This window comes from Calonectris borealis, chromosome 13, assembly GCF_964195595.1.
Source record: "Calonectris borealis chromosome 13, bCalBor7.hap1.2, whole genome shotgun sequence".
NCBI lineage: Eukaryota > Metazoa > Chordata > Aves > Procellariiformes > Procellariidae > Calonectris > Calonectris borealis.
Genome location: NC_134324.1, coordinates 2,414,819 through 2,439,445, shown reverse-complemented (window position 1 = coordinate 2,439,445; position 24,627 = coordinate 2,414,819). Strand labels below are relative to the sequence as shown.

The window sequence follows — 24,627 nt, the reverse complement described above, 5'->3', positions numbered from 1 at the left end:
AAATGCAGAGGCATTGTGTCCATTCTCAGTACGTCTTCGTTTTCTCTTAAAGAGAGAATGCCTTTTGATTGTGCATAGCGCCCTAAATAGGTAACTCGATTATGGAAAATAGCCCACACGTGTCTCTTCTTTCAAAGCTTTCCAACGTCACAGTCTCCGCAGGACCTCAGGAGGCACCGCGAACGCTCCTCCTCACTCCTCCTATTCGCCCATCACCCAAACACCCGGCAGCACCGCTCGCCCCGCGGCCACCGAGCCACGGCTCCCGGCAGCGCAGCAGGGATGCTCTCCCCCACACTAGTAATCCTTCAAACGTAAACTGCCCTTTGCACCTTCCTTCCAAAAATTATTTTGGCTCCGACGGTGTCACCACTTCTGGTAGACTTGGGACAAGTCTAGTTCCGTAAATCCCCCGCTCTTCAAAAACCGTGGGTAGATCCTAATCCCTTACCTACCCTACACCCACTTCCAAGACTTTTTGACCTTGATACTATAGGCATGATATAGCAATCTATTTTTCACCTCAGAGTTCTCAGAAGACAAATGATTTCTGCATCTTTCCCCCCAGGGAACACTTCCCTCTGACCACGGGCAGCCCCAGAAGTAAGACGGTGGATCATCCCTGTGGGAGCTCTTGGCTTCCTCTGGGGAAACCCTTCAGTGTGCCACGCTGAAATCTGTGAATTTTGTTTAGAGATCACCCAGATGATGTTTGGGATCACGCAAGTGATGTTTTAGTGTTATCACCTTCTCCCCCCCTTTTTGAAGTAAACCTTTTTTCCAGCTTACCCTAAAAAACCTTCCTTTTTGCACAAAGCAGCCAACAGTTTTCATTAAAAGCATCTTGTTCCACAAGCAAATTAATATCCAGGAGCCTCTCCAAAAAAGCTAAACCAGGATGGCAGTTTGGTCTCCTCTCCACCCCCCACCCCAAGCAAAAATTCAGATATACATCCTCACCTGAGCTGGTCCTAACCGATACAGCTCTCCGACAAATCTGTGGGACACACATAGAAAAGCTCCCAAAAAGTTACCCATACACTCCAGCTAATCAGCTCGTTGGGAAAAGATAAAATATAACTGTTAATGATACCTGCATTTGGTATGTAAATAAGATTTTTCCCACTAAGATCAGAAGAACAGGCATTTGTTTACATGCGTTGTCTAAAATTTGAAGGAGAAAGCCGTTCTCACTTATGAATGTGCAAAATCTCTTTTTCCCCCATCAGGATGGGAACTGCTCACATTTTCACATACAATCACCTTATTTTTCAGCTTCTCCTCCTTATTGCCTGCATTTTCCATTACATTTCTATATGCACAGTGAAGACTGCACATAAAATACTGATCTTCTTTCTGAAGAAGCAGGGACAGAAGAATACGTATTTCCATCCATACGCAAGCCTGCGAGCAAACACAGAAAACATGTAAAGCAGACAAGCAGTTTAGCAAGAAGATTTAATCGGAACTGGAATTAAGACCAAGCCCCTCATCACACTTCCCTTGCTGGGAAGCGTCGCACTTGCAGCTTTTCTGGACCGCGGGAATGGAAAACCCCGTAAAATTCAAAGCCATAGCATGGGGTTTTCTCAGTATATCACAGGCCATGAATATATTGAGAAACTAACTTTGCGTTGCAGTGAGCTGGATGAATTGATGTGCTGCTTAACTCACGTGCCCCCCACAGAGCCCAGGCAGGAATGCGTTTTTAATTCAACATCAAGGACTTCATTCCAAAATCTGGTTTTAACAAGAATTTGAACAAAATTACAGTGAGGAAATTCAGTATTCATAAGAAAAGAGTAAAGAAGAATAAATCAAAAGAATAAGACATTCTCTGTACCCACACTCTCTCTCATCATCCGGAAGCTGCAGAAAACGTATACAACGCTAGATGCAAATTTTGTGGTTCATTGCTTAACATTTCACCAACTTGAAAATCACAGATTGATCTTGCCTAAATGGAGAGAGTTTGACAAATAGTCCCTCCCATATCAGTATCAGGAAGATCCAAAAGATCCATATTCTCCTTGCCTTGCACCTAGTCTTTTTCCATACAGGTCCCATATAGTTTCCATACTGCTCTCATTGCAGACACAGCAACCTGCTTATGCTCCCCGCCACGCAGCATTGAGGCAGCAGACTTGCAAACTGACTGCATTACAGCTTTACATTTAACAACTGCCTAATTAACATGGTCTTAAAGAATTCCTATAGGGCAATTCCAGGCTGAGTACCACTTTCATCATTTTGGCACTGACTTCTGTTTGGATTCTGCTTTTGTCAGTAACAGCTTGAGCACTTTGAGTCATTTAAGCACAATTGCTTAAATGACTTGTAAACTAAATGGCCTTTAATATTTTTCTTCGTCATTATAACCGGAGAAGCTTGTAACTGTGGCCTCAATAAAACAACTAATACTTGTCCTTTTTGCTAATCTAAAAACTATTTTTCTAATTTAAACTCCAAACTTTTAATTCCCAGAAACACATCCAGAACTCACACAATTGCAAATCAGATTCATATTCAAGTGGTGGTATGAGATTTCTTCCAAATCAATAATACTTCTAATACACATTACTTTTTAGATGATCAAATTAGAGTGAAGTCCTTAAACCTGTGCCGAAAGTCTCCAGGTCACGGTGCTTACAGTGGGTCAGCCTGAGAGACTCAGAGGCTGAGTCCAGCCAGAGGAAGCAGAGTCCCCTTGAATCAGCCATGACATGGAAGTTGTTTCTCATCAATTAGGAGCCCAAACCAATAGGACTTCCAGGGATCCTTCAAACCCTCCTCATGAGAGCACAGCTGAAGATTTTTCCTGTTCTGGTCTTGAGCGTTACACATAACAAGGCTGGAAGGTATTTCATGGTGCGAGGAACAAGCTCCTGCAGGAACCTGCCCTGGTAGGGTGAGCATGGGTCATGCCCATGGGTCACGTCAACGTTTTTGCAAAGCTCCAGCCTTTCTTCAGCTGTGGTCTGGCTGCCAGCAAGGGTGAGGGACATCAGCTGCTTCCTCTCCATCGCTGCTCTTGGCGCTCTCCCTCACGCTCACACACAGCCTCGGCGGCGAGGGAGGATGGAAGAAATTCTTCTCATTCACCATTTTCTGCCAGTTTACTCAACTCTTCCTGCCCCCTGACCAAACTGCTGACCACCCACTGGGAAAATACACCAGCCTGGACAAACCAAACGTTGAATATTACTGTTCTCATGGTGCCTCGTTACGATAGTTCTGTAATCCCAAAATAAAGCAAGCGCCAAAGAGGGAAACGAACCCTGGGAATCCGCATAAGTGATTACAGCAGGCAAAGTGCAGTGCCACGGGCATGAAAACTTATGACTGTAAATGTCTTGTAATAAAGTTGTAGTAGATCCAACATACAGGAGCACAGTATTTCTTCACCTCAGACAGAGGTGTGAGCACATCCTGCCTCCTGAAGATTGTATATTTACTAGTGATATCACGGATATTTTAATTCAGAGACTTCAACTCAGTGTGGAGATCAGCCCTCACCCGTTGGCTTACTGAGGAGCACCCGCTCCCTCTGGACACTGGTCCCACGCAGCGTACTCCAAGCTAGGCTGGAGATGCGCCGTTAGGAGATGTCTGCTTTCTCTGAAGTCCTTTACCTGCTGAACGCAGCCTTTGGTGTCTTTTTGTGGAATAAACGTAAGCAGGTGGCTACTTCCTAGGATGTATTTGTTACATAAAAATATTCAATAAATCTGTCCGAAAGCCATTCCAATGCGATGGCATTGCCTGTGACCAGTGACCTGTACTTTGTGTTTAATAGCTGGGCTCGAGTGGTGACTGGTTAGCAAAGGGAAACGGAGCTGTGTCGGCTTCCCTTCTGAGCATTCAACCACCACCAGTGCAAGTATCCGGGCGTATTGTTTTACAGCTCAACTTGCACAATTTTTGCATATGCAACATTAAAAATTTCATTTTCTGTTCCAGGAAAGGTTTTCTGTAATTCAACTCACAGGAAAGAGGAATAAGAACGAACAGAAACTTCAAGACAAGATTTTTTGGAAATTAGTTTGCAGTTATGTTCCCTGTCCCATTAAGTTCACAAATGTTATTCATTTGAAACAAAGCAGTAATATCATTTACATACAGAAAAAGAGTGAGAGCGGGCACGAGTCTGAGTTTTCTCTCACTTGTCTTTGTTAACTTTGTTACATCTCAGAGTAGTAATTCATTATTGAATCACCAACTGTATAGGGTTGAGCAATGGACAGAGCAAGGAAATAAATGGTCAGCATGTTTTACAAATTTGGCACTGGAAAGCAGAAGTGTGCAGTCACTACAGATGGGGAATGAGAACAAAAAATAGCACACAGCATATTAAGAAATTATATTATTGCACAAAACAAGAAATTTTTTGAGGAGCATGGAGGACTCCTAAATAGTAAGTCAGAGCTTACACGTCAGCAATATTCTGTGGGCACATTTCTACCACAGGGAACTCTAAGCATATGCTGTGCCTTAGAACTTGGGAAACCTATATGGGGCTTCCTATAGCTGGGTACAGTAGGACCTGAGAGTTTGCAGAAAAGCCTAATACGAAAGCATGAGAAGTGAACTAGAGCCATACCACGTGTCTTAATGTAAAGTGAAGAACTTCAGCTTCGATGAATAAAACTCTACATTCACAGCAAAGCTAGGGTTTCCAGTCCCGTGTAAACAGCAGAGAGAAATTAAAGCTAGCAGCCCTCTTTGGGGTTAATTCCACTGCAGCGACGCTACCAAAATAAACACGTAAGCCAGCGTTGGCCAACTCGCCAGCACTGCTGACGGACGGAGCAAATAGTCTCAGAGTTCAGAGCTGCATATTTCAATTTTACATAACCGGAGATATATTTAGGAAAGATGCTGTTTCCACTTACCCTCAAGGAGAAGCAGCGTTAATGAGACATGGAAAATGCCTGCGAGTCTTACTGCTGCTTCTGTGGTTGGCTTTAAAGAGACAGCTCTTCTGGTCTCCTGCAGTTATCATTCACCAGGGGAAGTTCCTCAGCCCCTCGCTCACCTTCCAGCACTTAAACAAACATCAATAAATAAAGCCCCAGGAAAAGTGACAAGATGCCAGACTGTTTCCAAGAAATGGCAATTTAACAAGGTCGTAACAGCAGTGCCATATTTTCTCCCTGAAAGAGAGCCCCAAACAAGCATCCCAAGCAAAATAAAGCCCTGATAGACACAGTCCACAAAAGAGCCCCAGCACATTTTGGGCAAGTTTCAGTAATTCAGCTCTGGACAGCCCTGCTGCTGATCGATGCACAAACCCCCCCGCTTGCTCCGCTGCATCAAATATTCCTCCAGCCTTTTTGCCTTCCCCAGAGCACAGCCCTCAAGTGAAGGGGAATATCTGCAGTCCCTGCGTGGGACAGGGTGGAAGAAGAAGGAAGTCTTCGGCCTCTTGGGATTCATAGGCCAATACTAAACACTTTTATTTCCACTTAGAAGCCCACAGTATGTGGCAGTGGCAGGGTTTGTCAGCAGCTGGGCACTCATTTACCAAGCGTCTGCTGACCCACACAGGTGATTTATATTCCCAATAGATTGAGGGGGTTATCACAGATAAATTAACTCAAAGGAGATGCAGGCAGGAATTAAGTGATGAGGTTCTTCTGTTAAAGAAAAAGAGAATTAGGTTAATTAAAATCAAATAGCTAAATTTTGGAAACCTATATGTAAACAGGAGCAAAACAAACAAAAAAACCATCAGGATTGCAATTTCAGATATAAACTAGTGGAAAGAAAGCTGTATTCCATCTTTCTAGATTTTAACCTGCAGAATATAAGAACATCAATTGATGGAAGCTGTTATTCTGCACACCTGGGCTTCTTTTTTGTGGGAAATAATCCTCCCTCCAAAGAGAGTTGGACTTTGAGATTTATTTGCAAAATGGTTGTAAACCTCTGGAAATCCTGAAGGTACTAAAGGAAACCACCACTAGATATCATCATTTGACTATTTAATGGATATCAGAAAAATTGTTAATGTTGATCTGGCACGTACAAATCCCTATTACACACCCAGGCAGATTAAGTCACCTTCTGTAGAGGCTTATATCCCACAACAGATAACAGGCTGGGAAATGACGTCCTAACTGTAGGTCTCAGTTAATTGGGTAGATTTAACTAAAGAGCCCAGCATACTCCAGGGTCCTGGTCCCGGTACCTGATAACATTTCTCTGTGGGAACACGGAATGAGAACTGGAAATGAAAGCAAAAATTCCCTGCCTGTATTTCTCCTTCAATTTCAGATTTTTATGGATAAACATAAGGCCAAATTCTGGCTGGCAGTTATGTGCCTGACCTGTAAAATATGGCACGGCTTTCATTTGTAATAAAATACATCTTCAGCTGTCTGGAAAAGCACACCTTTAAGTGATTTTTCCCTGTGTAATTTGAGTTCACTGAGCCATTTTTCCTGCTGGTGAAAATGGGCACAGCTCCAGTGCAGCTGGTGGAGTTTTACTCACCTAATCCAGAATGGGACTCAGTGTCTTTCAAACATAAATAAATGCAAAGCATGTCATGGATTGAAATATGTCAATTAAAATTGACCTAAAAGTAGTATCGAAGTGAATAATAAATGTATTTGTCTCATTTTTCCAGAAATTACCACATTTTGCTCCTAAAATGTATTCTGCAGCAACACCACAGACATCCTTCCTCCTACAGAGAGAAGTGAATTTTGAGAAGTTATTTAAATTTTGGATTAAACCAGAGTAACAAATGCTGGGTGGAAAAAGTACATAGACAATACTTTACCATGGGCAAAACTGCATAGCATCAATAACAAAATCTTGGCTGTGGTACTATACATTAACAACGTGCATTTATCTACATCTTCATTTGCACTGCTAAAACTTGCATTATTGTGCTAAGTAGCTACACAAATTAGCTGAAAATTCATTTTCCCTTTCCCTCCTCCAAACTGTTCATTTATTAAAATTCTAAAAACGAAGTCATCTTATGTTTTTCTATTAGAAAAACAAAACCCCAAAGCATGCCCGCAATGAAGTCATGTATTACCCTTACAGGTGCCAGACACATCCTTGCTTCATCTGCATCCATAATACGGCTGGTTTCAGTATAGTTGCTATCACGAATTATGTTACACGCTCTTTGCCTCCATCAGGTTGTAATGCAGGCTGTAATTATAACAAAGGCTACAGAACACAAGCTTTTCTCATACCACTGCTCGTTGTGTTGTGTTTTCTTTTCATTCTAACATTTACATCGTCGCTAAAACTGTCCACATATTTGATAAAACTAATTCAAAAATGGGCTCTGAAACCAGTCCTGAAAAGGTGTGGGATGGAGACAGCTTCACAGTAACCTCAGATTCTCTTCTGCCACTCCACTTCTTTAAAGGTGACAGGAGAAGCAGGGCCATCAGGGTTTCTCCCACTGTAGCAGCTGACGATGCTCAGCAGCTTCTGCTGCTGCTGCTAACATCAATGTTGAAACCTTAATATCTAGGGATAGGATTCTGAAGTCAGCAGGAGAGAAGGACAGGTCTCCTCTAATGCATTTCTCAGGGCAGGGAAGGATAGAAAAACAACCAGAGTCTGGTTTCAGCTTTAAACTCTGACTTCCACATGTTCTGAGGAAAAACCTTGTGCAATTAACTTCTTTCAAGACTTTGATTTGAACTATAAATACATCCCAGGGGAAATCAAAGGCTAGGGCAAGGCAGCACAAATGCCACAGAGCACTTTTTTCTACGGTTAATTGCAAACCCTTTGGTTACTGATGCCCTTCGGAATATTTTTCCTCTCGCCCTCAGCTAACTTATTCTCTGCACCTCTACCAAGGAAGACTTTAGAGTGCTGCCCACTCTGGACTCCTCCAGAATTTAATGAAGTCATTTGGCCTCTTCCAAAGGACTCCTGACTTGATTTTGAATGCTGAGAAGGGGATTAATGAGACACATGTGGAATTAGGGCAATGCATAGTAAAAGCAGAGCATCCCTCTTGGAAAACAGGGATCAGTTTCAAGGACTGAAACAGGCGCTCCTTGCACCACTAAGGTCAACAGATTTTTGATCGGGCAAGGAACGTTCACTTAGGTCTTGGACGTGTAGGAGTCTGATTTTATTTAATTATTTGCTACAAACTCAGCAGGAATTGTCTTTGCCTGTCATTTTAATCAGGAAAGAGAGGTTCTTACTTTGGCCACCCAGATCACTTTTTCCACAGGAGCAGATTTTTCTCAATCCTGCCAGTCACCAAACTACAGCAATCTCTCTTTTCTTTTATCCGTCTGAAAATACCCAATCCTACCACAATGCTATAATGAAAAAGTCTACCTCAGTCTGAAGACTGCCTGCAAAAACAACATAAAAGATTGAAAGTTGGGTATTCAACACGAGAAACAAAGAGCGGGAATAGGATTTTCAAAGGCAGCTGAGGGAAATGAATGCCCAGCTTTCAGGGCAATTCCAGAGAAGCAGAGTGCCCATCTTCCTACAGCTTTAAAACCAAGTACATAAAAAGCTGGGAAACACCTCAAAACCAGGGGTATTCACTCTGCTCAGATGCCGAATTGGCTCGATGCTTAGATAAGCTCATTCAGACCATCTATCAGACGGAGTAGGCTTGTCGGCCAATTATTTTTTTTGTGCTTTACTTTGGAGCTTTGATCTCAAATTTGAACATACGCACCCTATTAAACCCCACATGCTTGCATTTGTGTTAGACATCATGTACCTATATGCATTGAGCCATGCACTTTAGTTAAGTCCCACCAATCCTAAAAGACATTGCAAGGCATCAGAAAAGGTTAAAAATCTTGAGACACACAGAAGTTGTATAGTTTCCTTTCCATTATGCACGCTGCTATATTTAGCAGACTGTTTGACACCACGTACAATGACGCACACAGCGGCAGTTGCATCCTCCTCCTCCAAAAGAAGCCCCATGCCACGAAGGTGCAGTCTTTGCATAGGTACAGCTTATTAAGGGTCCAGTACACTTTTTTCTGCAAATTTCCTTCTCTGTATAGGCCAAAACAGGTACAATTTTAACTCTAAGCCCCATCATACAGTTCCTATTACAGTAAATGCAACTAATTAATAAGCTAAATTACTTGAATTAAGGGCTTCAAGGTGAATTCAGATCTTCTCAGTGTTCTGAGGCTTTCTTTCAAGCCTACTGATATTTTCATTATAAATGCCAGCTCAAAGATGATTTTTAAAAAAGCCCAACAACTAAAGATGCTGGATTTTAAAAAAACAAAACCAAAAAAAAAACCCCAAAAAAGCAAAACAACAAAAAACCCAAGCAAAAAACCCAACAAACAACTTTGATCTCTTCAAAGGACTGATCAGATGTCAAGGGCCTTGATGTACAAACACAAATATGTTTGCATTTGATGTATTATTACCTAGAGATCACAAGATCATTCATATTCTCTTAGAGGGCTGACAAATATTTTAAAAATGCGTATTATGCATCAGAGTTTAAGAGCTGTGTCTCAAAGCCAAAGGCGATTTTGGCTTACATTAGCTGTTTCATAGCAAGTTTCAGTGAGAAGCTCTGCTTTATAACTCATCCCATACCTACGCATTGAGCAGCATCAGGAACTGGATAAAATGATTTAACTAGCACGTTACTGTGCATTTTGGAAGCTTATAATTGTATAAATATAGCTTGTTGCTAGATTTTGGATTTGGATTTCATGATTGCAAACTCAGAACTGCAGGTGTGTCAAACCATACTCAATCACAGTGCAAGTAAAGAGGTTTCCGTACTAGAAGAACACTTCCGCAGACCAGGTAACAGTCTAATTCATTTATCATTCTACAATGGTGACACAGCGATTAATTTTCAGTTGAAATACTTACTGAGAAGAAGTAACAGAAAAGGAAGAAAATGAGTTTGAAAGCTAAGTAACACCATTTCCACATCAAAATCTGCATTTAAATTTCCAAATGAAGATGAAGAAAGCTTGCACTACCTTTTCAGGAACGTTGCAGTCATCTTAGCTTGCAGGTGCTTCACTTCCAAGGAAATAAAGACAGAGACCTTTTACTAAAAATGCAAGTGGAACATAAAATAATAATATACTGACAGAAAGCTGATTTTATCAAAGGATTTATTTAAAAGAAAAACATTTTTCACAGAAAATGAAATGTTTTTTTACAATCTCTATCAACTATTTCACCTAGATTTTCATTGTAACATACTCCACCTATGCAGTACAAACTTACATATGCAACAATATCTGTGTCTTGATTCGTGTTTCATGTCGATACACTTCCTATGTATGATAATATATACAAAATAATCCAGAGTCCTGAACGTCTCCATCTGCTGAGAAGATTTTCAAGCCAAAGAAATACTTTTTCAGCCACTGTGATCAAACTTTGCAGGAGCAAAATTTGAACCTGAATGTCCAAAACTTGGGCTTCAACTACACAGCCTAATCCAAAGTCCAGCAAAGACAACTTGACTCTTACTTACTGCCTGGGTGGATCAGTCTCTTAGATCAAAGTTTTACCAGCACATGCCTTGATTGATTTTTCCTGCAGGAGTAAATCCGATGGTACATGAGTAAAATTACTCATACAGCCAGAGTCTTAGAAGGAGGACAAATACATTATAAAAATATGGTTGACTAGCATTTTAGAGAGAAATTCATTTCACATTCTGTTTTAGAAAAAAGAAAACAGTGACCTTTACTTCCTCTGCTAACAAAGACAAACTATGGTTTCAGTGTTAAACTATTTATTTGAAGAAGTCTGTAGTGTGTAAAGGTTTTCATTTCCCAACCTAATCCTTGGAGTAAAATATTCGTATCTGAATCGCATTCATCTCTCCAGCTAAGTAGATCAGTCATGATGTAAACTGCATCCTGCAGCTCTTTTTCATGCATGCTGGGTTTGAGATTTGTAAGTTTGGAGTACTAAATTCAGAGCTATTTCTGTTGGTAGTGTTGCGCAAACTAAACAAAGCTAAAGAGTGCAAGAGCACTTCTCTGGCTTTTGATGTTTCTATATTCTGCTCCTGGGATATCTGAAAGCTTATCTGGTTCAGGCTACTCCTTATCAAACTGCAAGTGAGGAGGTTTGTTACAGAACCACACCTGGTCAAGTTTTCTTCCAAAAACTGTTTATAGAGCTCTGCCACTTTTGTTTCCATGTACTTGTTGAGCATGGAGTTTGTAAGAGGCTCCTCACAGAGCATCATACTCCTTTCCCCAGCTTCATCTCCAGACAGGGACTTCATACTTGGCTTTTTGGGATCCTCACGTAGAGGGGACTGACCTAGAGGAATATCTACGGACAGTAAAACAGGGCCATCAGGAAGCTCATCACACACATGGTCCAAAACACAACCTGAATCACATGCATGGTCCCCCACATGGTCTCCCCCAATATGTAAGTCAGGATAGTTTTGATAAATGCTGCTGCATGACCAGGATCTATATAAATCCATCTGTTCGGTATTTTGTTCTCTTTTGGGAATATGTAAAGCTGGTGACACGGTTCCTTTAACAAGTGTTTTCTGATCTTTTGCTGGTACCTCTTTTATGGATCTCCATCGAGGACCGCTCCTGTGTTCCATTTTGCTACTTTTAGCAGAGATCTTATCCTGCTTCTCATGTCCATCAGCAAAGCCTTTAATTTTTGGGTTGTCTACAAGTTTCTGTCTCCAGATTCCCTCTTTATCCTTTTTGGATGCATGAGATTTGCGAGGCTTATCTTGATGACAGCTTTCCTTATATATGAGTCTAGTTAAGATGCCTTCTGCCAACATGATGACAAGTGTGAGTAACAGTCTATTCACCAGAGTCCCATGTAGTCCTGTGAGTGAAAGACAGACAGGCAGAGTACCTCAAACTTATTTGGACAAAGAGGAATAATAATAAAAAATGAACAATGCACTTTTCATAAAGACTGACCGTGATTTTTCTTTTTCTCTAGAATATTTGGTTTTAGTAAACAGTAAACCACACGCTTTTCTACAATTTTAACCTCTATACCACGTCAACAAAAATCATCCTGAAGATATAGGAAGGGCATTAACTGGGTTCTTCATCTGTGGTATTGCTTCTGTTCCTACATCTCTTCTGCATTGTGGCTAGTTGAGATAAATCATACTTATGAGCTGTAAAAATCAGCAAAATTGTTTTACTTGTCTATATCACTACCATCAGTTGCAAATCAACTTTTCCCATTGAAAAACAACAATTTCGAAGAGCTAAAGAGGTGACATAGGAAGGAAATCAAGATCACATTCAGACACAGAGGTTGATTCTGAATTGGCCTGAGCCCTCCTGTGAGGCGCCAAGGAGCTTCAAAGAGATGCTGATAGTTCTTCAGGACTGCATCCAAAAATGCAGTTCACATATACAAATGTTTTTAGTGTCCCTCTTAATGATGATTTTAAAAGATATAAATTGTTAATTTGTCTTCCCCAATAGTGAAGTGATGAGTAGTATGTGTATCTATAGGCTCCACAGTTTTACTAAATGCATGTGAATAATTAAAAGGTAGCCAGTATGTCTCAAAATAATCTACTATGTTTAATGATTCCTTGTCATTCCTTTTCAATTCACCTACCGTTAAAATCAAAGGGAATCTTTCCATTTAGAGCCAAGTCTGACTTAAACTCACTAAGGAAAAGATCATCACCACTCCTCTTACGGAGGAATAGGAAAGATGAACACAAGAAAATCCCTCTGTTCCTCAAATGTCTTTTTAATCTCTGCATGTTTCAAGTACCTTCACACACCTCTAGCGTGCTCATGGTTTGAAATAGTGGGGAGAGGCAAGGGATGAGGCAGTTTTACTGAAGAGTACATAGTAAATCTCCCAAAGAACAGGACATACTGGCATGCTGTTTGAAATACACCAAAAAACTCTACTTATATCATGGACAATTAAGGCTCAATACTTTTCACGGTGCTGGCAATTCACATCAGCAGTAATGCCATGCAAGTCACTAGATAGCTCTCACACAAACGAAACCTCTGCAAATTTAATATATTTGATATATAACCAGAAACATCCCCCTCACTCCACTCATTTGCTTCTAACTGTCAGCAACCAAACCATAAACTCTGGCTTTTTTGTTCTGCAATGAAACTCGATACACTGGGTCACTTTTTTTAATCCCAGTACTCCTTCCAGAAAAGAATTCTAAAACTCCAGTTACTTGAGAGGTGGCAATTTTCTACTTCCCTCCTAAATTTACAGATTGCCACAGTACAACCATTTGCTTTTTTCTTTTTCAGGGTTCTTTTTCAGCTTAAATCGCACTGTTCCCTCCCTGAAGCTGAAGGTAACACTGGAATTGCGATATGCCTGCAAGTGAGACCAAAGCAATCAAGAAAAGCAGTACACTGTGCCTTCTCCTGGCTACATTAGCATAACTGTTTATCTACAGAATCATTTACATATGGAAAAAGCAGGACAACATTTTCTTAAGCACTTAAGGGACTTAGGAAACCAAGTGCCGTTTTCGAAAGAGACGAGAGTACTCGGCAGTCTAAATCTTGCTGAACGTCAATGGAATTTGGAATGCTGTATGCCTCATTTGCTTCTGAAAAACAGGACACAGGTACCCAGATCCTTACATGCTAAAAAAATTTGCTGTATGGCTTTGAAAATGCTCATAGTGCTAATGTAAGAGCTAAAATATGGTAATCTTAGCAAAATTGCTCTCTTTCAAGTGAAGTAAATGGTGCCTGCATTCTGGAACAAAGCATAAGGAAAAAAAAAAGCCCAGACTTACCAATCCTAGTAGGGTGAGAGAGGCAGATAATCACATAGCCTAGAACTCTCCTACTCCAGCTGCTGTAAGAGAATAGATTCTTACATGTTCTTCTTCACTGCTGTCTGTGTGGAAAAAACCTGACACACATGATTTAGTTCCCCATTTTTTCCTTTTAAAACAGAAGTGATCCCACTGGAAAAGTGTGCGGTTTTTGAAAACAAAGTGACAGCAAATCTAAAAGAGGATGTTAAAAAAACGAATTGAGATGTTTCTGACCGTGGTGCAATGCTGATGAATTGCTAACTGCCATAATAAGTCATTTAAAAACAACTCCTACTAAAGGATCAGGGTGCCTGTACTTCACCAGGCTGTTCAAAATTGAAACTGAATTCCACCCAACACTTCCATCTAGAGAAGTTCAGTTTTGTACTATCATCCACCAGACTTACGGAGGCGATGTTATTTACACCATTTCCCCTTTTGAAAACAGCTAAATTTATAGTCTTGTGACCTTCTTCTGGAGGGGAAGAAACTGACAGCTTCATTTCATCAAGATTTTGATGAATATCATTTGTCTGTAAAACGCAAATATGAGAAGCTGCCTCTTTGAAAGCAGCAGCCATCAGACAGCCGCGGGGAGTCTTGTTTGTCACTGATCAAAGACACTTTCTCTGGGGTCAAAAACTACCTCTGGCTCCATGGCATGTCAGAGGTGCCCCCACAGTGGTTTTAGCGTGTCCTTCTCACAGCGGCTGAAACCGAGCTCATGCACTGAGCCACACCACCCCCCCAGCACTAGACCTAGCCTATAGACAGTTTGAGGAGTTTTCCATTGATGCCTTTTCTAAACTTCCTTCTTCTCAAAGATAAAAAAAAATCAGAAGCTGAATCTCATCCAAGTACTAGACAAAGGTCTTAAATAGACACTGTTTAGTGTAATGATAGGAGTGAGACACAAATGTAAAATAGAACTAGAGTGTAAAGATAACATTACAGCAACATATTGATTGCAACCCATCATTCAACATGTTTTGGCAGTAAAATAACGATATGCCTTAGAAATGAATCAATGTAAGGTTGGAAGTAACTATGACCATATAGGTCCAATGGAGTCTCTTTAGAATTATTCCTTTTCCCTCCTCATCACCTATATTTCACAGAAGACTTCAGTTTTTATGGAGGCAGAATGAAAGATGTTTTTATTCCCACTGAATTTATATAAAGCTCATTTCGTACTTAAAGGCTGTTCAAAATTACTTTATTTCTAATCATCTTGCATGACTGATTTCTGCATGGTAGATGTGGTTGTGACTTCAACAGAGTACTCTTGCCCCCAGTCTTGGGGGAGACCAAACCTCACAGGAAACAGGGTGATTCAAATTCCATGTAGTTTTAAACCTTGCCTCCTTCACTGAGCTTATAATCGGTGCCAGCTGCAGCCGTGTTTTTCGTGCAGCAGTTTCGACAAAACACAAAAGTAACAGAGAGGGAGAGGAAGAAATCAGGTTAGGTAATTAGTCTTGAGTGATTAAAACCAAGTCACCTTTCATTTCAGTTTTACTCAGATGTCAAATGCATCAATATTCAAAGAAATGAATAACTTTCAATCAATAAGATCTTACAAAAAACCCCCCCTATATTTACAAAAATAAAATCAGAAAAAGACAAACCCAAAGTTATTTCAGAAGCTGAAAACAGACTGCAGTTAGAAGAAACAGTCAGCAATACAAGCATGTCTGAATCCTGAAGCTAAACTTAAAGCACAATGTATAAAGAAAGAAAAATAAATTTGACTAGATCATTCATATATGGAAAAAATAAATAATACAGCATTGTGTATTACCATACACAATTATCATATTACATGAACTACAGCAGCATGTAAACAAAGTCCCTTATTTCAGCCCAGACTAGGTATTTTATGCGCATATAAACATGAAATAGAAGTTGACTACATCAACTGTTTTTTTCAAGCACAGCTGTTGCAAGTCTTTCGTTTTCCATTTAAACCAGCTGTACCATCCTAACAACCCCAACTTCTCGCAGTTTTCAAGCACCTTCTTGCCCAACAGCTCCTCGTTGCCCGAACGCGCTCCCGCCCCGACTGATGCGATAAAGCACACCCCGAACCCGCCCTCTCCGCTGCCACCTCCCGGCTGCAGAAAGCGAACCACGCCGACCGGGGCGCAGGCTGCTCCGGCCGGGAGGCACTCACCTATCCGGGATGCCGAAGTACTTTGTAAATGAAAAGAAGCCAAGTCTCGCTAGACAGCGGCGGACAGGAGGGACGGGGAGGTCACAGGGGAGCAAAGGCAACCGGCGAGGCTGGGTCAGAGGAGAGCGCACCCCGCAGCCCAGAGCGGACACCCAGAGCAGGCAGGCGGGACCCCTGCAGCAGGCTCAGGTGCCCGGGGACGAACCCCAGCGCTGAGGGGAGCAGGCGGCCCGGGCTCGGAGGAGGCTGCGGAGAGGACCCGGAGGGCTCCGGTTGCTGGCGGTGGGGCCGTTCGCTGGTGCGATGGGCTCTACCAGAAGGGGTGCCGGGCTACGGGCTCGGACAGAGCCACCCTAAGGCCGCCGCCGCTCGCCTCAGGCCGCTACAGCGCCCAAGTACCCACGGGGGCGGGTCTTCATGCTGACTGACAAGAGGAACGGCCAATGGGGAAGGCGGGGCAGCCTCGCCTCGGTGGCTGTATGGCGGTTGGCGGGGCAGCCTCGCCTCGGTGGCTGTATGGCGGTTGGTTGCCGCAGCAACGGCGCGAGGCGGCGGCCGGTGAGGGGCCGTGGGCGCCATTAAGGGCTGTTACAGCGGCGTGACCGGGCTCGGGCAGGTAAGCGGGGTCGGGGCGAGCCCCCGGTCCGGGCGGCGGTGCCTCGGCCGCTTCCCGCCCTCCCGCACGGCAGGTGAGGCAGAGGCAGGCCGCCGGCTCGGGGTTGGGCGTTAACGGGCTGCGGTCAGCGGGGACCGGAGAAGGCGGGCGGCCCCCGCGCCATGCCGCCCTTCATAGTCGGTGGCGGTGGGTACGGCGGAGGAAGGGCAGAGCCCCGGGGCCTGCCCCACGGCCGGGCCCATCCCGCCCCCCTTGTCCTTACACCGCGCCTCAGCTGAGGGAAACGGGACCGAAGCGTGCTCGGGGCCACTGTGCGTGTCCGCGCTGGGATTTACCATCCGCGGGCTTGGCGTTGGGGTTTCACGAAGGTTAATTTGGATTTAATGTCACATTCGTGGTTATGAACCGTGTATCTGGCCGCGTTCTGTTTGCATAAACAAAAAATAACGTGCCCTACGTGCTGGGAAAGGACTCAAAACGGAACTGAAGTCAGACGGGAATTATGCTGCCGTTGACAATGTATTAATGATGTTGCTCGTTTCCTTTTTTTTAAGGATTTTGAGATGTTATACCAAGCAACTGAAAACAAAGAAGTCTCCAACTTCCTTAAGATGTCTTCAATAGACAAACCTGTGAGACAAGGAATTACTGTATACAGGACCAATTTTGATACTTCATGAATGCAACATATTAAATACATGTATTTTGCATACTCAGAACACTCAAGAGTACTCAGTACTTACTATGAAGCAGTGCTCACCTCCTGTAGTAGGACAGTGATTTCTACTTCATCACCTTAAGCTGACTTTTAGAATCCTTTTGCATTTCCCAAAGTTCTCCGAAAAGTTTACCAATACAGTTCAAAATTGTTAAACTCTTGAAAAGTTCATTATTAACAATTTTGAATCGAAAACATTCTACCAAGATCACATAATATGGAGAAATCACAGAATACTTCTGCAGGAAACTCACTGAGAGATAATTACTTGATAATTATTTATTTGTAGAGTGGGATTATTTTGTGTAGGTAGTGCTACCTGATCTATTCAGATAGGCTTCACACATCAGTTTTCTATACCAAGTGTGATCCATTTCCAGAAAAAGAGCAGGTGCTGTCATGATCTCTCTGAGAAAGGGAAAAAAAAGGAAGAAATGCAGTGGCAGTACTCAGATCTGGAATGGATAACAAGCAATAAGTAAATGCCTTCATTTTCCCCTTACACCTTGAATCAGCTCGACATCAGAGGCAGGGGATGAGGTGGGGAAATGTGATCACAGAACGCCTCTCTCTGGGTAGTATCATACACGCTCTCCCACTCTTCTTTAAATCACAAAAAAACCCTGAAAAAGCAAGACTGGCAAAAGAGGAAAACACTACGTCAGGAAACCTTAATGGCTTGTTCCCAGGTAATGAGTTGTCTCAGTTTCTTTTTAAATTGGCTATTAAAATTCTCTTACCATAACGGGGAAAACACAGAGAGATGAGGTCTGATAAAGTTCTTAACACAGGTTACTGATCAGTCTGAATCTATTACTTTAATGGATTTAAATTAGTCCTCTGAAAAAAAATTTATTACGTTGTTCTTGGTAAGTCTTATTTCTTGCATTTCTCAAATTGTGGGCCTGAGTGCACAGGACTAGCTAATACCTTTTTCTCATGTTAAAAAAAAACCAAACAAAACAAAACACCAAGAGGCAGAAGAAATATTTATATACAGTGTATATATACAGTTTTTTATATATATATACACACACATACAGTCTCTTACCCGCAATTGAGCTGCTCAGGAGCTACTCATTTACTCACCTACTGCTGCTGACTGCAACCGTACCTCAGGTTAACCCGTTCTGGGCTTTGTCTTTGTGACGTTAACCTGGACGGACTCTGAATGAAGTCTCGTCGATAAGGGACCAGCAGGCACATATCTCCGCTATGCAGACCTCAAATTTGTATTGCAAGACATTTCTGGTATTTGAAATATGTGCAACACAAGCTGAAGGATATAGTCAGACTTTACAGAATTTTCCATGACATACAGATTATTAAATGAGAAATTAATGAAATCCCACATTAACTGGTAGAAAAGTTTATTACAGTGCACACCATTGTAACCTGAAACAGCAAGTTAAGTAAACGTTATATGCACACATGCAGTTTGCTTTTTAAACAGATTTTTGAAAATTATTTGTATTGAGCTGTACATTAATGAATAACAATTTGGTATTTTAAGACTTTTTATAAACAAACAAGAAAACCAGAGATTTTTCTGGGTTATACAAGTGAAGTGTATATACAAGGAAAGTAAATGGGATTCATTATAATTAGAATGGCATCAGAAGCCCTTTTCTCTTATCTTACATTATGGACCATTTTTTAAGACACTAAAGAAGGGCAAGTAAGTGAGAGACAAGCAATAAACACCATTAAAAGACATCAGTGTAACTGATGGCTCTCAGTTGTGCTTTAGTTGTTCAGACAGAAAAAAGTTGATCCTATAAATGGCAAGCAAGCAGCCTTCTCGCAAACCACTCTTAGTGGTTTAGAATTAAATTGCTGGTTTCCTTCAGAGGATGTGAATTGAAGCCTGGGATTTGGGCAAATCCTAGTGCGGTTTGGGGGCTAAGAATGCATCTTCTGTAGTCTACAGACTAGGTGGTGCAAAACTTCAGCACGTAAAGCTTCAAAGAATGTACCTGCTGGATCTACCAGGCAAATAGAGAAGGTAAAAATGAATAGTTTTAGTTTAAACATTTATCCTACACCGCCCTCTGGCAACCCAAATATTAAATAACATAGTTCCCCTGCTGCGAGCAGCATAAAGCTAATTAATCACACATTGCAAAAAAAGCAACAGAGACTGTTTGGCAAGCTCTACAGGCATGGGGTGAAGCGGATTTGCCCTGTCCGCTTTCAATTTGTAACTGCCTTGGGGAAAGAGTGGGAAAGCAGTTAAGTTAATTAGAAAGTGTATTCAGTGCTCTCCTAAAACCCCCAAAACCTCCAAAGTCTATTTTGTGTAGGTGTATCCTAAGTAATTAAAACCCATTAATTGCAACAGGTGAGAAATCCAACCCAACAGGCTTAACATGCAGCAGCAGTGGATGCGTTATGTTCCCTTTGTCGTATAGATCCTGTACTTTTAAAATAAAGCAGTATTTTCACTTGAAAACTCCACTTCTTTCAACTTACGGGACCACTTCAAACCGTGAACAAAACATGCAAACAAGTCAATCATGTGAGAAAGCATTCTAAAACAATTTTATTGGAATGATACAGGAATGGTTAATATACAGGTTAAATCCTCAATGCCTGCCTTCTACATAGGAAAAAAAAAAAGAAGAAATGAACAAATTCAGTTCTTGCGCCCATTATTAACCTAACACAGGTATGGGAAACAGAAAACTAGCATATAGGCAACGCATTCCTAGCGCTCCTAAATTCATGCAAGATATTTGCATCAAAATGAATGCAAGTTTTCCACGCAGTCCCACAACAAAGAGATATTTTCGGTATTTTTCAGATTGTGTTGGTGCCTTGTTCCCCGGACAAAGAAATAATTCAGCCTGTCTCAACAGAGCTTTCTTAGGAATGCTGATACAGTTTGAACGCTACCATATGGCAAGGGTGGGGGACCAGACGAGGGAAGTGACTTTGCTTTCTTAAACTTGGCAATTTTCTTCACCGTCAGAAACAGAGATTGACCTCGTTCCAGAATGTTTTGGGTCGCTGAACTGCCAGAATTTGGCAGCGACTTTCAATTACGGCTTCTCCAAAATAATGACTATAATTCACAAAACTTACACCATACTTTCCTTACACAGGAAACACAGCAAATTGACTTGTGTGTCAAATTCCACTTTTTTCACAAGACTTCACTTAGTATTCTTATATCTTTCTCAAAAACTCTCTCACTAGTTTAGACACAGAGAAAGATTATGCCAATATTAAGAAAGAAAAATCACCTCGGTTCAGAAAGATGAAATTCTAGTGAACAATAAAAATTGGACACTGGACTTAAAATGTAACCTGCCTTCCATCCCCAAAAGATCTTAAGAATAAATTTCACAAAATTTCAGTAATTACCGATAAAGCTTGTTAATGGAAAAGCACAAATGCGTGTGTTAATCTTGAAGGTAAGGCAACATTAATCTATCCCTATGCATTTTGATACTGTGCTTGCTTTTGTAAGGACAAGCTTCAAACTGACTCCCAGGCTCCCAAATCAGAAAAGATAAAACAGGAATTAAATATCATCTAACTAACTTGGCTCCATGCTAGATCCTGCTCACTCGGACGTCCGTGGAAGTTTCATCATGAGCTCTCTAGAAGCAGAGCTCCCCTCCAACCAAAGCAAGTAGCTGCATTTCTCTTTTAATAGATGTTGACAAAATCATCAGTTGTAGTGAACGGAACACAAGCCCCAGAGAAATGCTGGTGACGGAAGTATTTAAATTGCTGCACTTTAGAACATCTTTGTAAGTTTTTACTTTTATCCTGTTCCTAATTTCAGACTTCAAAACTATGAACTGTAAGCCATTTCAGAAAGTATTTAAAAAGCACTGCACACATTTTACAGCATCAGTGTAAAATAACCGCATGGCGATGATCAGCTGCAGCCTTTTGCTGATCTGTACCACCTGTTTCTCTGTCTTCATAGAGCAAAGAAAATCAAAGTGTGTGTGTGCAGAGCTATTAGAATGATCCTCTAACTATAGCAAGGACTAATGATCTTTCTCACTGTCTTTTGATGCTTTTGGGGAATAAATACATTATGTGGTGCAAAATGCATTTTAAATTACCCACACACGTTTTAAACCTGTTTCTTATCCTTCAGGGCACTTGTAATTATTCATATTTTTGCAGAATATGGCCAAGAAATACAGTCTATCTCATGAGCACTGGGAGAACAGACAGGTTAATATTGCACATGGTAAATTCATCAATACAAGACACTTTAACTGATTCGCAATTCCTGTAATAGCTTCATGATATGGCAATAACAATGGAAAAAAAGTTTTTAAACCTTAAAAAAAAAAAGTCTTGCTTAATTACAATAGTTCTTGCTATTCAAACATTTATTTCCTCATTTGAAAAAATAGTATATGAATCTAATGACTACTTGAACATACAGTAAGATGCCTAATACTATAAGCAGTGTGAACTGGTATTTTTGTAGAGAAATACATTAAAGGCTTTCACCCTTACACAGGTAAGGAAATGCCATTTCTGGCCGTTTTGGCTTATTTGCAACATTGCCTGGGAATTAGCGCCTACTTCATCTGAATCTGGCACACAGACATGTAATCGAGCCATGCTTAGGCAGCTGTGTGATGAACTTGCCAACGGAAAGGCTGTCCATTGCCCAAATCCCTTTTTCTTTGTCCAAAGAGCCCACACGGATCACTTAAGTGACAAATACATGGCATTTTTTTTTTCATCATCTGTACAGTGTGTTACAATACAAATCTTAAATATCCATTCTACAAAAGAACAAACACAACTTTCAAAAGTGACTACAATGGCTATACTACACAATACCACCTACAATTTCATCTGAAACCAGAAAAGACACTGAAAAATTACTGTGTAATTCAGTAACGTTTCTGAGGCAACTCAGGCACTACAGTTAGTATCTGACAAGGTTTTAGATGCTGTTGCTTGTTTTCCATATTTTAAATAGTTGGATCTTTAGGTATAACCCCATCTGTATTATTAGTACTAAAATAGTTTCTTGAAGTTTACACAAAATGGACGAATTGCCAAGACAGTTTAAACTACGTGAAAATCATTCATCTAATTGCTTCAGTTTCCTATGCTTCCAACTTTGTAATAATTCACTCTGTGCTCTCTACCTTTATGTTCACATTTTCATCTTGTGTTCAAATTTGTGTTATGTACGGTGAATGCTGCAAGCACCAATCGAATGTTAGAAATCACATCTACATTTCTTGAAGCAGAGACAATTGTACTATTTTATAAAAAGCTGTGGAAATTCCCTTTACAGAACATTTAAGGCAGTTGAAATTCATGCTTGCTGCTTTGCCAGTGCTTCAGCTTCCTGAAACAGCAGAACAGAATTACACGTATTAGTACTTTATGAAAGGCGACAACTTACACATACCTGTGTTAGGCACCAACATACGACATAACAGAAGTTGCAGCAATACAGGATTAAGAATTGAGCAGCGCTGAACCCAACTCAATAGAAGAGTCCCCACTGCCTATGATGACATTATAAAACAAGCCCCATACGGTGCTGGCTTTAACTCCAATTCTAAGCTAGCTCAGGTAGGACCTGCAGGAATATGCCAACCTGTGGCCAAGATCAGTTTTGATCATAAAAGTTTAAAAAAAAAAAGAAGATCAGATATAATGAGTTATTCCTGATTTTATATTAGGGCACAAGAACTATTTAGAGATAAAAGATTATTTGAAGAACTATGGTTAAGTGGAAAAGGAATTCTTAATTAATAGAAGTCTCCACATCAAAAAAAAAAAAAAAAGGAAGACAAAAAAAAAAAGAGAGGTCTCAGCAGAGACATAATTTACTTTCTGAACTAAACCCGACCAAACGACCAAAAGCCAGTGTTTAGCTTTTGCCTTCCAGAAGGGTGATCAGAGCAGCCTGCGAGTCCTTAGTAAGACACAGCTCGGAGCTGCTCCAGCAGAAGACCATACGTGAGCTCCATCCTGGGGCTGGCAGCAGGTCTGTCCTGGCACTGGCGCTGCCGAGTCACCCCAGCTCCCCGCTGCGGGGGGCAGCGAGCCAGCGGGGACGTGCTCCTTGGGAGCCGCTCCTGCACCACCTGCTCTCCATGCCCAGGGCTCCCAACCCACACCCCTTCGAGGGACCTGGTATAGATCTGGTGCCCTTTGGTACATGAAAACATTCCTATGAAGCTTCTGAGATGAAGGAACAGCTGAAGCAGTTTAGTGGACACACCAGCTAACCTCTAACAATTCTCAGTATGTTTCAGAAGGAACATTAAAAAACAATAGGCTGCATTTTCAGTCTTCTTTCAGCCTTCACAAGGTGGTCACAAACAGGAACAGAATGACAACAGAAGAAATGCAAAAGGAATTTTTTTCTGAAGATGGTTTCTACAAGTGTACTTTTGACTCAAGATTAATTTAATTACCTGTTAGCAGCAACGTGGCCTACAAACAGATGAACGGTCAGTGCTCTCACTGCAACACTGGTGGACACTGGACACTGGGTGGACAGCATGGCTTATTTTAAAGGAAAAAGTTCTGCTAAACTCAACTTTTATGTAATGGAGTTGTTTGCTTTGGTGACTGCGTAGAAATACTGAAGATAACAGACTCAACAGCATCATTGTTAACATGAGCCAGTACGCTAAACAAATAAAAAACAAGAGGAGAAAGGACTAAGAAGGGAATTTCCAAGAAGCCTGTAAGACTTGTAAGAGAGAGGACACAGCGGGTGACCCCAGCCCGCAGGGCAGGAAGTACCACGCATATCTCCGTTATCTTAGACGTGGTGGATCACGCTGGTTTTCCTGGCTATCTGCCCAAGCGCGTCGCGTCGTGCTGCGTTTTAACTGAGGGGCGTGGGAACAGCCTGGCTCGGACTGCTGGCTCAGGTCTGCCGCGCTCCCGGACTGCGCTCTGCTCCTCTGGCCGCACGTCGCAGGTCAAAGAGCGGAGCTGGGATGCCACAGCGCAGCCACGCTGCTCGTGCGACAGCATCCTATCAGTTCACGGCAGAAAAGGCAGGTGAAGAATGAAGGAAAGATTAAACAGGTCTACAAAGCCTGGGGAAAAAAAGGATGTTTGATGTTCTCTAAAAGACAAGTGATTCTTTGAATGGTAACGAAGAGGAGATGGTTCCCTTGGCTTTGTAACAACTCCATTAACCAGTCGTGGGCACTACAGAAGTGACATCTAGCTCTTTTTTTTTTTTTTTTTTTTTTCAGAAAATGGAGGACAAAGTACTTCTCTTCAAAACAGGCAGTGGTAAGCTGGAGAGGATTCCTGGTATTTCCATCATCCCCGGGAAAGTGGGTACAAGTAACTCAGAGAACATGCTA

General features: G+C 41.6%; 2 protein-coding genes and 1 long non-coding RNA gene across 3 annotated transcripts in view; 1 reads left to right on the top strand and 2 right to left on the bottom strand.

The window, feature by feature from the left end:
• Window positions 1–10,101: 10,101 nt before the first annotated feature.
• LOC142087592 (TLR adapter interacting with SLC15A4 on the lysosome-like) lies at window positions 10,102–16,337 on the bottom strand. The gene is made up of 3 exons (XM_075161940.1): window positions 15,960–16,337; window positions 13,763–13,824; window positions 10,102–11,829 (listed from the first exon to the last, which is right to left on the bottom strand). The coding sequence occupies exon 3, from the start codon at window positions 11,780–11,782 to the stop codon at window positions 10,859–10,861; it is 924 nt and encodes a 307-aa protein (XP_075018041.1). The 5' UTR covers window positions 11,783–11,829; window positions 13,763–13,824; window positions 15,960–16,337; the 3' UTR covers window positions 10,102–10,858.
• A 177-nt stretch (window positions 16,338–16,514) lies between these two features.
• Window positions 16,515–19,919, top strand: LOC142087591 (uncharacterized). Its single transcript, XR_012675506.1, has 2 exons — window positions 16,515–16,575; window positions 17,130–19,919. It is a non-coding gene; the product is annotated as an uncharacterized LOC142087591 (long non-coding RNA).
• The window catches only part of SH3BGRL (SH3 domain binding glutamate rich protein like), a 36,789-nt gene continuing 31,972 nt past the window's right edge, over window positions 19,811–24,627 (bottom strand). The window contains exon 4 of the mRNA XM_075161939.1: window positions 19,811–22,634. Within this exon, the coding sequence (XP_075018040.1) occupies window positions 22,602–22,634 (33 nt within the window). The 3' untranslated portion in view covers window positions 19,811–22,601. The remainder of the gene's footprint in view (window positions 22,635–24,627) is intronic.